Here is a 15,619-nt window from a genome sequence, read left to right on the forward strand (position 1 = left end):
TGTCCCGTTGAAGGCACAATGGAGCAAGATAGGATCGGAGGCTCGGTGGAATATAATTATTCGAAAACAGCCACTTTTTTTAACCAACCTAACACATGCACTTTTTACTTTTTCGACAACTGTATCAGGACCGAATAATTAAATATTTTGAAGTTGATTCATGGCCCTGAATATATTATCACTAAAAAGTAAGGGGAACTTAAATGAAGTATGTGATAATTGCCCTCTGAAATATTGAAATTAAATCTAGTTCAACCTTAATATTTGATAGGAAATATAGATAGGAAAAAATCCTTTCAGAAGGTAATTTCAAAAAGGGACACATCAATTTACAACACGAGAAAGGAGCTCCTGAATATTATCAAATTGGTCATTAAAAAAGGTCATTCTTTAACCTTGGCGATGATCCGAGTTATTTTTATAAACAAATGGAATCTATTCGGGGCAGGAATGTTGTTATTACAACAGAATAAATACTCTTGTAAATTCCACAATAAAATTACAGTACATTTATTACTTTAATAAATGAAATCATATCATTTGGGGCGGAGTTTTTAACAAACATTCTTTACAACAATAAATCAATTCAGTTCAACAATTTCCATTGAGAATTACTAACATTAGGCACATGGATTTTATTTTCACAATTCTATTCTATAAAGTATTGCTTCAATTTATCATTTCTACTTCTTCCTCCATCCTCTTTCCAATTAAAAACAATCCGCCTCGGACTAATATCTATTTTAGTGTCACGTCTACTATCAATAAGTCAATTTTTAAGTATCTTTTTTGTTTTATAGTTTTGTACATGTAACATTTTCACATTTAAGAACAGAAAACAACAACTAGGCAAATTCTCTAATGACTAAATCAAATGATTGGAACAATCATGTGCGCATATGTGCGTCCTAATTATTTTCTTTCAAGCTGCAACTCAAGGAGTTGGAATTTCAGGAACGAGTTTAAGGACGAATTGTTCAAATGAGGTGGTTTAAAATTATGTGACGACAAACTAAAAGGAAATATGTTCGGTATAGGTCTCGTTTTAAAGTAGTGCGAGTATTTCGTTTTCGTAGTTTTGAAAGTTCACAACTCAATGCAAGCTTAGCGGCGGTGGCATGATAAACATCGTTTGTGTATGAGAATGTTGAATACAATAAACAAATTGGAACGGTTTAGTTGAAATTTATCTTTTGTGTTGAAGTGAATGTTTTTGAATTGAGGCAGTGTGTTTACATACTTGTTGTCGTAGTAATGAGAATAGAAAACAGAAAATCTCATCAACAGATTGTTCTCACCTATAAAATAGACTTTTCCAAAAATAGTGTTCAGTTTTTCATCTTTCGTCTTTAATTTGCAATCGTTTCATCTAAAATCTCACTAGTTTCAGTTCTCTTGTGCACCATGTTCCAAAGAAACAACAATTCTCTACTTTGAAAATAACAATTTGGTTTTATTGTATTCTGGTTTGGCCTTTTCCTTTTCTAGCTGTCGAAATGATTGACAAAAATAGAGAGATTGTTCCGTTTGTTTGGTTGAATATAATTTATTGTGTTTAATTCGGTGTGTATGGATGTGTTTGTGTCTTCAAGTCTCGTTTAGCTTAAAATCTAAATTTATTGCATTTTTCGTGCTGCACTCCGTTGTCTCCATACTTGTACAAGATTCCAGGCGAAATGTGCAGAAAATCCATGAACCTGTAAACCGACTAGAACAAATGCATACCATAGTAACCCGTAGGGCATGCCCTGGAGGGGAAGAAAGCAAATATTCAATCAAATGGATTGGTTAAGCTTGTTGAACGAATATTAGGAGAAATCAATCTCAACCCTTCTAGACACAAATAGAGCTTTGATCATCACCAGTTTCGTTTTTCCTCACAGAACCGTGTGATCTACACTACCATTTCCTTATTCGTAAACCTCTAAATAATATTTCTACTACCCAACACTTACCCGCCACATCAATACGTCCGTATCCTCGATATCGACGCCACTATCTAGTGTAAAGTATTCCCAAACGTCGCCGAAATAATACAGGAAACAATAAATCAATGGCAGAAATCCAAACACACAAAGTCCAATAATGTACTTTTGCATGTCGCGTATTCGGTTATGACGAATGGCTGATAAAGCGACAAGAGACCATAGTATTGATAAGCACCAAGCATATTCCCAGAAAAGTGGTGTAGGGATCTCCAACTCTTCAATTTCTAAAATGAAAATATCTAACCGATCCAGTATGTCAGCTGAGAGTTTGGCTAACATTGCAAGAAATAGTAGTGAATGGAAAAATATACAATATTTCAGTCGGGATTTGTTGAGGACACTATGAATGAGAATAAACGAAAAAATCGTCATTAATTTACTTGATCATGATCAAATTGGGAAAACATATTCAGTTAAAAATTGTTCCCATATCGGCTCTACCTAAATTATTGTTAGTAATTTATTAGTTTCTAGATTTCGAGAAGAAAAAGGAAAAAGAAATATTAACTATTGATCCCAAAAGCTGTGGAGTTGGATTCAGTCATTTAAGAGCAGCGTCTTACAAATATGATGCAGAGCCGATGCACAATACCTTCAACGTGCCGAACTATCTCTTACGGATTTTGAGGGACTATCTGAGGAACCGCTCCCTGCTCTATGAAACACTAGAGGGACAAAGGTGGATGGAGGTCACGTCGGGGGTAGCACAGGGATCCATCCTAGGGCCGGACCTCTGGAACGCTACCTATGACAGTCTGCTTAAACTCGACATGCCAGAGGAGTCGCGCCTGGTCGGCTACGCAGATGATGTCGCAGCGCTTGTTGCTGGACGCACTGTCGAACAGGCGCAAAGCAGACTCGGCATATTGATTTTGACGGGTAAGCGGATGGATGACTACTCATGGTTTCAACCTTGCACTGGAAAAAACCGAAGTAGTCATCCTGACTAAAAAGAGAATTCCGACCCTGCGTCCCATATAGTTCGGCGAGTCGATCATCGAGTCAAAATCAGTGGTAAAGTACCTCGGGTTGACTCTTGACTCAAAGATGAGCTTTTCTGAGCAAATCCAAGCAGCAGCGAACAAGGCTGCGGCTGGAGTTTCGTCGTTAAGTAGGCTAATGGCAAACATTGGGGGTCCTACGTCTAGTAGGCGACGTCTCCTGATGAACTCAACGCAGTCTGTCCTGCTCTATGGCGCAGAGGTATGGGCTGGCGCTCTTAAAAAGGAGGTATGTCGTAAACGCCTCGCGCAAGTACAGAGACGGGGAGCTTTGCGGGTGGCGTCTGCGTACCGCACTGCCTCTGAACCGGCCGTGATGGTGATCGCGGGAGTTATCCCCGTTGCCCTTCTTGCTAGGGAGCATCAGGCCATATACAAGCGCAAAGGAGATGAGCCAAGGGAGGTGGTTGCTCGCGAAGAACGGCAACACACTCTAGAGGAGTGGCAGTTCTCTTGGCAAAACGAAACTAGAGGCAGATGGACTGCGCGGTTCATCGGCAACTTAGGTGCGTGGCTGAATCGGAAGCATGGTGAGACTAACTATTTCCTTACCCAATTTTTAAGTGGGCATGGAGGTTTTCAGTCTTACCTGCACAAGATTGGAAAGGCGCGTTCTCCGGATTGTGTGTTTTGCAATGGAGTTGTGGACTACGCCCACCACACTTTTTTTTCTTGTGGAAGGTGGGATGGGGTTCGTCAGCAGCTCTATTTAAACACAGGGGATCTCTCTCCAGACAACATTGTCGAAGAGATGCTGAGGACTGCTGACAGGTGGAACCGTGTTGCCCATTACGTTCGGGCCCTTCTCGTTGCTAAGAAGATAGAACTTGACCGGTGGAGGAGCCGGATGTAGAAAAGTGATGCTAAAGACTGTCCTCCATAGTTATATAATCATCAACGGCGCAATAAACAGCATTTACTTTAGGCCTGTCCATACATTTCGGTTTTGCGCCAAGGTCCCTCAATTCGATATCCCTAAAAGCTGTCTGGCGTCCTGGCGTACGCCATCGCCATACGCTCGGTCTCCTTTTTCTACCATAGCTATTGCCCTTATAGATTCCATACATTTCGGTTTTGCGCCAAGGTCCCTCAATTCGATATCCCTAAAAGCTGTCTGGCGTCCTGGCGTACGCCATCGCCATACGCTCGGTCTCCTTTTTCTACCATAGCTATTGCCCTTATAGATATTCCGGGCTGGATTATCCTCATCCATACGGATTAAGTAACCCGCCCACCTCATCCTCTTGTAGTAGGCCAAAAATTCTTTTCTTTCAATTTTTTTTGCCAAGAAACTAAGTGTCCGAGAAAGAGATGAGGTTGGCAAGGCCTTGAACACTAAGAGCTTTGACCCTACGGTGAAACGTTTCGAGCGAAAGAGGTTTTGTAAGCTGAAATAGTCTTTGTTGGCTGCCAACAATCGGGCGTAATTTGATCGCTGCCAAAGTAATATAAAATAGATAATGCCTAGCTAAAGGTCTGTTTATATTTGAGTGACCTGCATAGTCCCAATGCCCCCATTCACACTAAAAACGTCATAAGTTTGCCATAAGTCTTGTCAAACTACAAAATAATTGAAAACCGTCTGCCTAAGAAAACCTCATAATCGATATTTATTTCTGGATCGATATCAATAGCAACAGATGCATGACCCTATAGGGCAAAGGATTTTAGAACTACACAGGGAGCGCTCATTCTAGTAATCACGTCCAGAGATAATATAGGACAAATAAATGACTAACTAAGGTAATAACTGCGTTATAATCGGTTCCAAGTCTGGTTGTGAAAGAATCAAGGATATCTAGCGTTAATCTGAATGCCCTGTCGTCGATGCAAATACTTATTGATAACGCTAGGGAAGCGGTTAAACATTGTTGCAATTACTTTATTTGATTTTCAGTCCAATTTCAATTCGTCTATTCCGTCCTTTATGTTTTTGACAAATCGGAACACCTAACTATGCGAGAGAATATAATACTTAAATAAACTTCTTTCTTTCATCGGGTTGTGGAGTTAATTTGTAACTTTGACCCGAATAGAGCCGACCAGTTCTCAAATCACAGTCTAGCTTATCCATGCTTACTTCAATGGACTTTTGGATCATTTTCCAATCTTTAACCTTGAACCTCAGTTAGCGATTCATCATTAGCATAGATGATATGATAGTACTGTGGAAATTTCTCGACGATGGATCCCACTCCATATCGATTCCGAAAATTTCCATTTCGGAAATGTATATAGCAAACTATGTCACTGATCGAACGCAAACTCCTTCTTTCAATAAAAACGCATTAATTCATTGTTTTTTTTTGGTGACTGTTTAGCACAATGAAGGGCTACTGAGATGTACATTAAAACATCGACTACGAAGAATACCAGTTAAGTAGTGCCACTTCATCCAATAAAACTGAATTTTCATTGACCGATCCCCATGAAACAGGCACAATCACTGTTAATGGCAGTGACCTGTCCAGAACTGAGCGATTTAAATATCTCGGGTCAATGCTGTCAGCCAATGGAGAACTGCGTTATAAAATTGCTTCACGCATTAGCGCAACCAACTGCTATTCTTTCTGATCGACGTATTAAGGAACGTCTCAAATTTAAAATTTATAAGTCCTGGACGACTATAAAAGACAATAAACAGCGTCTCGCAATAATGGAGACAAAGACGTTGTCTTGGACTAGTGGCGTAATACGCCTTGATCACATCCGGAATGAGGACATCTGCGATCGATATGGGTGGGGTTGCACTGACTGTGAAGAAATTATGAGAGAGGCGTCTTCGATAATATGGTCGCGTAAACCACGCTAACGAGATATGGAGAATTCATAAGATTAGTCTGAACATAGAAGTCGATGGTAAGCGACCAGAAAGCCCGTCGAAACAACGGTGGCTTGATACGCTAGATTGGGAATTTGAGAGCCTCGCGACGACAACCAGATCAGCCCTTTGACAAACGCTTGTGAATGGGGCAAAGGTTGAAGAAAAATAAAGGAAGAAGATATATATAATTCTTTCGTTGCGATTATATCATCAGGATTCATTCATTTCCTGGATTGTCTTTTGCCTTTTGGGATTGAGGAAGTAACATCTTCTTCCTCTCTCTCTCGGAATCTATAGCGGAGCTGGGCTGTCTGACAGTGAACGCGATGGTGATCCGGATCGAAGCAGTAGGCTGGGAGTCGAATCACCATCAGAACCACAGGCACCATCGATTGTTCGACCTATTCTCCGACAGATGACAGAGGCCTTCTAAAGCATTATCTCATTGTAGAAGACTGTATAATGGTTCAACGGGATTGCTGTCGGTGTTAATCCTGGAAGCCAAGCTAATGTCGTATTTGTAGGTCTTGCTGAGAAGTAGCGATCATTTATTCTAACGAACTCGTCGATGATAGAATGACTAGTTTGCCAGTTGGTCTACGTTTCACATATTTTGAACTCCTGGGATTTGAAGTATAATTGTTGGAGGGTTCATTGCCTATTGATGAGTTCCTTTTTAGAGTAGAATCTCTGACTCATTCGACTCTACAAGAGAACTTCTCTCCGTTGCTTGAGCACGTATATATGCTCTTTCCGCAGGGAAAGCCACGGACTGGTACTGGGAGTTCTGGTAAACAAAACGGGGAGCTCCATGGTCGAATCGAAGGGAGGCTCTCCCAGATAAATTCCGGGACTTGCTGCCAGATATTGGTCTCTGGGTGCGGATCCGAATCCGGACGCAGAATGAGCAGGAATTCTTTTTACCAGGACATTAGACGTCTTGTGTCGAGGCTTCAGCAACCGCTCCAAAAAATTGAACTGGTTCATGTGCACGGTCGAGCCATTATTTTATTGTATTGTTTACTTTCCAGATTTTGCTCGTGTGTTGCTCTGTCGTTAGGCTCCACAGTGGTCCACAGAAGACGACAGAGCGAACGACAATGTGTGAGACTTCATATTTGAGACGTTGGTTGATGTGCCGATCCGAAGGGCGACGGTGGTGGAATAACAATTCATCCAAGTTGTGCTCATACCTAAGTGAAGAAGCATGGAGCAATTCACCATTGCAAGATCATTGTCTTGTACAGTAAGAGCTTTGACCCTATGGTGAGAATTATATTCAACGTAAATCCGTTTAGGAATTGGGGATTCCTAAGTTCGCATCCCTGGTAAGCAACTGTAGCCGCCTTCGTCCCTTTTTTAATTTTTGGAACCAAGCCAATCTCTACGCGAGTGGTAGCAATCAAAAGTTTTAAACGCCCGAAAAAAAATTTAGCTGAGTCGCTAAGATCGCAAATTTCTGCCGAAAGCCGCTGCGATATTAGCGCCTTTAAACTCACAAAAGGCTACCGAAAAAACGATAAAAGGTCCGTTGAACGGACAAGAGAAGCTTAAGCTGTTTTCGAAGTGAGCGAAAATTTAATTGCGAATGCGACCCTTTTAGCGCATCCAAAGCCTGGGCGCATCGAACACAGCCATAGGCGCAGTGCTGGAGCAATTCTAAGAGGGAAATTGGAAGCCACTAGATTTTTTCTCCTAAACTAAGCGAAACACAATAAAAATACAGAACTTATGATAGAAAACTCCTTGCAATCTACGAAGGAATTAGACATCTTGCTACATGCTGGAGAACAGGACTTTTGCGCTTCAAACGGATCATAAACCGCTTACTTTCGCCTTCAATCAGAGTCTAGATAAAGCAGCCCCCAGGTAAGTGCGGCACCTGGAATATATTGCGTGATTTTCCACAAACATCGTCCATGTCGATGGCATACGAAACATCAACACACTGACCCGGAATACAACAAATCCTTCAATAAGAAACCGCCGAAACGATGGCCGCAGAGTTTTATATACGCTGGGTTAGCCGTTTCGGAGCTCCGGTCACCATCACTACGGATCGTGGTTCACAGCTACAATCGGGACTACTAAAATCTTTACTGCATTACATCCGTTGTACACGAGGATAACGACTTACCGAATGCTCAAAGCGCCCCTAATGTGCCACACATTAGGGAAGTATTGGACGGAAGCGCTCCCTGACCTTTGCATGACAGTCAAGAAGGACCTTAATTGTTCATCAACTCCCTTCGCATACAAGGGGAATTCTTCGTCAGCGATGACATCACAGCCGACTTTCACATAGTCCTCGAACAACTTAGAGAGAGAATGCAGAAAATTCGACCCCCACCAGACAATCACCATTGCACCGACGTCTCGTTTGTGTACAAAGACCTGTTAACTTATACTCATGTATTCGTACGCAGACCTTGCAACGTCCATATTCCGGCAAATCGATCACATCCGCGAACTTCCACCGGAGCCAGTATATTTACCAAAGATAGTCCTCGGATATGATAGAAAAGTAACCTCTCCAATTGGAAAGCCAATAAAGAGTGGAGTATAAAGTTAGCAAATTAAAAGCGGTAGGCGCTCATCAGAAAGCAAACTATTGTGTCAGAACTACAAAAAGAGAGACAGGTGTGAGGGCTAATTTCCATTCGTGTTGATGTTCGTAATTCCGCTGAGGACGTTTGAAACGATATTTCATTGCCATTTCATCTAAGCTGGTTGTCTTTCCACTTGTAATCTAAGCTGGTGTGTGACCTGTAAATGTCATACGAGGTATGACCTTGATTACTCCCAAGAGTCGCTTAAATATTTGGGAATAATAATTGACAAAAGCCTCAACTTTAAAAAACACATTGAGTGCGCTGCAACTAAAGCGTCTTCCATCCCTGCAACGATTTCGAGGATACTATCGAACATTGGCGGACCAAGGCAAAGTCGACGTCGTCATATTTCAAGGGTAGTTAGTTCCGTGCTGCTCTACGCAGCTCCAGTTTGGACAACCGTTCTGGAAATCAAATCAAACTGCGGAAAACTAGGAATAACGTATCGACTAAGTGCACTCCGGGTATGCAGTGCTTATCGAACAACATCAGGAGAAGCAGCATATGTAATTGCAGGTTGGCATCTCTACGACAAAATGTATGCAATTGGGGAGTCTGTTGTACTTCGACGGCAACTAGCACGGTGGGAATCCATCGCAGAATGGCAGAAGAGATGGAACGAGGCACAAACTGGCCGTTGGACCTACCGTATAATTCCATTCCATTCGAAGATGGATTGAAAGAAGCCACGGGGAACTAAGCTAACACAGTTAGTAAGTGGACGTGGAGTTTATCAGGCTTATTTACATCGATTTGGACACGACGAGTCGCCATGCTACCCAAGATGTGGTAACGTGGCTGAGAATGCGGAGCATGTTGTATTTGAGTGCCCAAGGTTTACAACACACCGACCTAGCCTGGAGGCGATCGCAGACATGCGCTTAACACCCGAAAATATAGTGGAGTTTATGTTGAAATCAACGGAGGCGTGGAATCAAATGGTAATTGAGCTGAAAATTATTCATCAACAGCCAAGTCATAAAGAACTGCGAAGAAAGCAGCGAACAATAATGAGCCGCAGTTAAAAAGTGTTCCAGCCCCGCGATGCAATGCTTATAGCAGTCCCGTGGGGAGAGTGGAAGAAAGAGGTGCTTTTCGTGAGCGAGTAGGAGTTTTCACATAACTGCATGGCATGAGCCAGCAGTAGGTTTTGAATCTCTCCACTTTCCAACGAACAACGATGAAAAAAAGATGACCTTGATAGGATCCTATATTCCAGAAGGACCAACAGAAAGTGATAAAAGCAATTCTCTATCTTAATCCGCGGCTTATCGATTCTTCAGGTGAGATGTACCCGACATTATCCTAAATTATGTTGGGTGCCAACACCTCAAAACTGCGCCATTGCTACGAGCCTATAAAGGCCGAGAAGTCTTGGACGATAGTGGCAAATCTTCTTGAAGATAAATCAGCCGTCATCTAGGGGAAAACTCGAGCTCGGTGAGCAATGGTTCTTGAGATCAACTCTTGAACAGCGCGGAACGAAGATCCTTAATATTCAGATAGCATTTCAATGCTGGTTATAAGCGTAGTAAAAGTGTACTTATATCTTGAACCGAATTATTAGTTTGATCACAGTATACATGTTTTGAGTTTACCGTGGTACATTTACTCAATTTTTTACATTTTACCCCGCGTTTTTCCAACATAATTTAGTGGATCTTCCCACGAAACATCAAAAAGATCCATCAAGAGAACTTCTGCCTTCAATCACTCAATGTAAACAGATTTTGGCATTTTGCCGTGGGCTTCTGTGCAAGTGAAATTCTCAATTGCATTCGCGTCTCTGACCACCTCATCTCTGCGCAAGTCTACGTGGAACTTGACGGAAAAAAGACGAGACAGGCCCTGGCCAAAGATCCGAAGGCGGCCGTGTCAAGTATGAGAAAGTCATCTGCCGGGAACTCAAAGAAAATTATCCTAAAATATCACTAGTCGACATGAGAACACAATTAACTGAGAGCCGGTAAATAAATGCATTTTAACCTGATTTGGTAGTGCGCTGCCACTCGCTGTCTGTGCTGAAAATCGGTGCCATCCGTCCCAGTGATCATTGGTCCGCCTCTAGATGCCATCTTTGCAGGTAAGAAGCCGTTCTTTTCGATGTGGAGAAGTCCTCGTTGCAGTCTTAGTCCGTTCGGTTGGGACCGGGTGGATTTAACATTTCCTGGCGAGCGGGATTTATGAGAATTCCGGTTGGAGCTGCAGCACGATCGCGCGGCCCGAAACACGTAAATGAGGCAAGAGACCCCGTAGCACTTGTAGCTAAGTCTGCCCTGGAATTTAACGTCAAAAGTTGACGGGCAAGTGACAATTGGGAAAGATTTGATTTATTTTCTGGGAAGGTTGGTATGACTGACTCAGATACATTGTTATATTAACGAATTTCCAACGATATAATATTTATTTCTCCTTAACTCACCTTAAATATAATTTCGTTTTAATTCTTCTTGAATTTTATCTAAACAGAAGCACCCAAAGTAACTTGGAGCTCTTCTCCAACTCAATGAAACTGTTATACACGTCGCGGCTTTTGTATAACAGATAAAATCAAGCAAGTCCGGATATGTGTTTGGGTCTTTGCTAAGAGAATTTGGAGCAAAGGAAGTTGAGTCCTTTGAAATTAAGCTGGTAAAGTATTTTCGGTAAAAGGATGAAGCTCGAGGACCGTGTGGCCTAATGGACAAGGCGTCGGACTTCGAATCCGAAGATTGCAGGTTCGAGTCCTGTCACGGTCGAGCAACAGCTTTATTTTTGCTATTTTTCCCGAATATTAACCGTACCTGGGACAACCTGCAGGAAGGCGTTTACACATTTTTTTTTAATCTACTAATTAATGATAAACGCTTAGACGCAAGATTAAATGAGTACCTAAAAAAGCTCACTAGCTAAAATTAGCCGAAACATTCAATTGGATGGAAAACGACCCAAACATCAACCGAAACGGCGATGGCTAGATGTGTAAGATGGAGTTTTGAGAAACTCTTGGCACTGCCCTGATCAAGCCTACTACGACTGAGACGAACGGCGAGTCGATCATAGAAAAAGAAAACTAGTGAAAAAGTTGGGTACAAGAAGAGGTCGAGGGTGTGGACTGCAGGATATTCTAATGCCCAGGAAGCCAATATATCTCTCTCTGGGGTTGATATGTGGCTCTCCAGGAGCCAAGCCTCTCGTTTCCCAAGACCGTTGGTGGGTGGTTACAGCCACACTCCGTACGAAGTGAACCTACTAACGCTACGATTCTAGACTGAGGAGTCGAGAAATATCTCCCCCAGTCCAAGGTGTTATGTAAACCGTGTCCATTGAATAATTTGCAGTCGAGGGTAACTGGCTGTATTCTAAAAGAGCCTTACTGGTACACAGTCGGCTCAGTGAGTAAGTATACCTTACGAAGGGAGCACGGTGGACCTCCTAACGCCCATATTCGTGGGAATAACAAACAAGCTGGACCGCGTATCACACACAAATTGCCCCATCAGGCGGAGGTACATCTCCGAAATACTAAAAGACAGGTGCACCCGAAAACGGAGATGTTGGGAGATCAAGCACTCCACTCAAAAACCATTGACGAGCAAGGATACATCTGAGGTTGCCATATCAGATGTCAGGAAGAAAAAAGGTCTTAGTGGCGCAGTTGCTAAATGGTATCTGAATGAAGGCCTGAAACCAGAGGATGCATTTAAGAGGGCTCAGGATAGATCTAAGCTCCCGGAACCAGAGCTAGCAAAGCGAGAACCAACCGAAATCAATCAGCCCACCCTCAGCGAAATGCTCCCAAGAAATCTAAACCTGAGTCAAAGAGAGGGGAAATCTCGGAGTGGCCAGGAGTGAAGGCAAGAACCAGGAAACCCGTCGTTAATTTGACCCTGACCGTCATAGAGATGTGCGAGGCATGGAGTAAAGAGCTCCTGCTTACCGGCATAGGTTTTCGATCAGGTCTCATACGGGTAAACTGCGCAACGAAGGACACGGTGGACTGACTTAGGACCATAGTCCTTAACTTACCAGACCGAAAGGAAACAGAATTGTCGACATGTGCTGGAAATGATACCCGCAGCATTTGAGACCGGAAAGCTTCTGCGCCTTCTCATGACTCAAAAGAGATCTTTACACGCGGTTATGGAGAATTATTAGAAGTGGAGGAAGACAAACTCATCCCGATTGGGGTAGGTGAGCGATCCCTGAAGCCAATTAAACGCTGCAACTGCCTCATTAATTACAGATTTGGCAACGCACATGTGCACATGTACAGGAAGAAACCAAGGAAAGATACTTCGGAGGGCATATCGGGTGGAAAACTACTGAGGTCCCCAAAGGAATCACGAATGCCATAGAGACTCAAAGGGGAGCACCAAACAGGGAAGTGGACCTACTGCCTACAGGAGAGAAGTAGCTGAATAACCTTGATCTAGACTTTCTAGGGCTTAAGTCGGACAGCGAAACGCAAGAAAATGGCATGTCGGAGGAGAAGGATCATCCTCTGACGTGGGAGAAGAGTTCTAAGCACTAATGGGGCCAATGGCCAGCACTAAGATAGTTCATAGCCCAGGTGAACTTTCACCACGCGAAACCTCCATCTCCAGTAATTACAAAAGCAAGTTCCAAAAATAACATTGGAGTAGTGGTTGCTTAAGAACCCTGAGTTTACCGAGGTAGATTTGCGATCTATACGGCCAAAGCATGCAGGATATTTGGGATTCCTTTTGTGACAAACCAAGAGCTTACAGCATTCTCATACAAGACTTAAAATGGATATGTCTTACATAGTTTCTGACTGGAGACCTTGTGACTGTCCAAGCTTCATTGCAAGCCGGGGAGAGAACACGAGAGTCAGTCATGGCATCAAACTCGTTATACTGGCGAAGTTCTTCGAGAGGAATAATGTAGACAATACGCCAACATTTGCGATGACATAACTTTAAGGAATGTTTTGATGAACGGCTTGGTCAAGAATTGGAGGGGGGGGGGAGCACTCCATGTCGGAGAGAATAATCAAATTCAACATTGAGGCAACTTGGATGTAGACAGAATAACAAGGAATCCCAGAAGAACCGACTGAGACTCCTCCACAAGGCACCTGAACGACAATATGGCGGAGACATCAAAAGCGAAATAGCGCTGGACACAGTGGTTGAAGATCTCAACATAGTCATCGTTGGCGCGTATGAGTCAAGTCATCAAAGAACGTATCCTGGTGGAGCAGGAAGTAGCCAGACCCTTTCCCAGTCTCAGGTGCGAAAATTCTTCAAAAAACTGGCAGAGGTACAAAAATACACTAAAGAAGTATAGCAACGTGATAAGGCAAATAAAACCAAAGGGGGGGAGGGGTGAAGAAGCATCCAGTCTATACAATGCTATAGTCAAAGATAGGGCAATACCCTCTGTCTGTCTCAAGACAGAAGATGGGACATTTTTTTGTAAGGAGGTGAAAATCTTCACGCCAGAGTGCGGGATTTTTACCCACTGAAACCACCCCGACTCCCCCTGCGCCGTGGAACCATCATAAGGTATTACATCACGGGGCGGAGCCAGCTCACTTTAGCTATTTCTCCTATCTTCAATGCGCGATGTTCGTAACTGGATCTTTCTCATCTCTTCTGCGTTTCGCAGTTTGCCCTGGATTGATGTGATCATTGAGTTTACCACATTCCAATCCTCCTGCGATATTAGCATTTTATTCATCGCATTTTCCAGTATCAGTGCTACACCTAAAGTTTCCTCTAGGTTTCTTCTCTCGTTCCTGAATCTAGGATAGTGGAAGAATATGAGCTCTGGGTCCTCGGGAACTTCAATTTGAATCTGTAGAGGTAATGGCGATACTTCCCATGCCCCGTCAGAAATTGGGTGAGATTGTGGCGCGGCAGGATTCGCAGCATTCGAAATTTATTTCGAATGTTGCGAATGCGAACAAATAGATGGCGCGGAACTATCCACTTTGTAGAGTTCGCCAAGGGACTGGGAGACTAGCGAGGAAAGTGTGCCATGAGTTAGGGGCAGAAAGAAACACATGAAGCGAGAGGATTCTCTTCTGCCTCTAACGTGTAAATAGTCGTTCGCTCTTACATTCATTAAAATTAATAAATTATAATAATTTCATCTATCGAGTATTGATTGTAAAAACCTAGTCTATGTTCCGGTGTACCTAAAAATTGTGGTTTGCAAAGAAATGGACTATTTTAGTTAAAAGATTATAATTAATCTCCCCATATTGCTTCTCCAACCACTCCTTGATGGTAGGGATCAGTCTCTGTGTCCACCGACCCTTTTCCGAGTGGTACCAACGTTCCTGCCATCTATTTATAGATCTTTGCCTTTCGGTGTTCTTCGTCTGCGACAAAGGAGAGACTGACTCAGATTGTATATACTCATTTCATCTGCCAAGATGTCAATTGGCATCATTCCGGACATGACGAATGCAGCCTCATCTGAGACAATTTTGAAGGTAGAACGTACCCTTAGGGCTGTCCTCTTACAGACCGCACTCAATTTATAAGCATTAGATGACATGCGAAATGCCTTTCCCTAATTAGGAGTGGCATAAAGCAAGATCGAGCTCACCACCCTGGCAATAAGTAGCCTACAAATATACCGTGGGCCTCCCATGTTCGGCATTATCCTTGCCAGGGCCATCCTCGTCGCGGATCCCTCGTCACAAGCATATTGCACGTGTTGTTCAACACTTAACTTTATATCTATCATCACTCCCGAATATTTGATAGTCGGCTTGGAAGTGATGATGTGTTTGCCAAGTTGTTCACCACCATTGTTGCGGTCGAGGGATATCGACGACTGGGAGTCCGCTTGCTCACTCCCCAAGAGCCGCCGGTCCTGAAGTTCCTGCTCCGTAAGTTTTCTCTTTCTGCCAGGAGATGAGGAAGACAGAGAACATCTGCTTCTCAGAACAAAATCCTATGACGGAAGGCGACAGTATTCTGCCTGACACTCCAAAAATAAACAGAAGGGGAGGAAAGAGAACTAGAAACTAACAAAAGAGATACGCTCAGAAGCTAGAGTAAGGTGGGCAGTGGTAGCTTTGGACCACTGACATCACCCAGATTAGATGGCATTTTCTCAGCACTACTCCAGAGAAGCCTAGAAATCATCTTAGAGTCCTTTTTAAGAGTGGTAAAGGGCATTATAGCTTTGGGATATATAACAAGAGCATGGAGGCGGGCAAAAATGGTCTTCATT

General features: G+C 43.0%; 2 protein-coding genes and 1 non-coding gene across 3 annotated transcripts in view; 1 reads left to right on the forward strand and 2 right to left on the reverse strand.

Annotated features, from left to right (window-relative positions):
* Positions 1 to 15,619, reverse strand: part of LOC119660492 (katanin p60 ATPase-containing subunit A-like 1) — a 191,349-nt gene that overhangs the window by 40,515 nt on the left and 135,215 nt on the right. The window lies entirely within an intron of this gene.
* LOC119660498 (protein jagunal) lies at positions 487 to 10,731 on the reverse strand. The gene is made up of 3 exons (XM_038069093.1): positions 10,412 to 10,731; positions 1,956 to 2,328; positions 487 to 1,748 (listed from the first exon to the last, which is right to left on the reverse strand). The coding sequence occupies exons 1-3, from the start codon at positions 10,498 to 10,500 to the stop codon at positions 1,617 to 1,619; spliced, it is 594 nt and encodes a 197-aa protein (XP_037925021.1). The 5' UTR covers positions 10,501 to 10,731; the 3' UTR covers positions 487 to 1,616.
* On the forward strand, positions 11,091 to 11,163 carry Trnar-ucg. The gene has a single exon. It is a non-coding gene; the product is annotated as a tRNA-Arg (tRNA).

This window comes from Hermetia illucens, chromosome 6 (assembly GCF_905115235.1).
Source record: "Hermetia illucens chromosome 6, iHerIll2.2.curated.20191125, whole genome shotgun sequence".
Classification (NCBI taxonomy): Eukaryota; Metazoa; Arthropoda; class Insecta; order Diptera; family Stratiomyidae; genus Hermetia; species Hermetia illucens.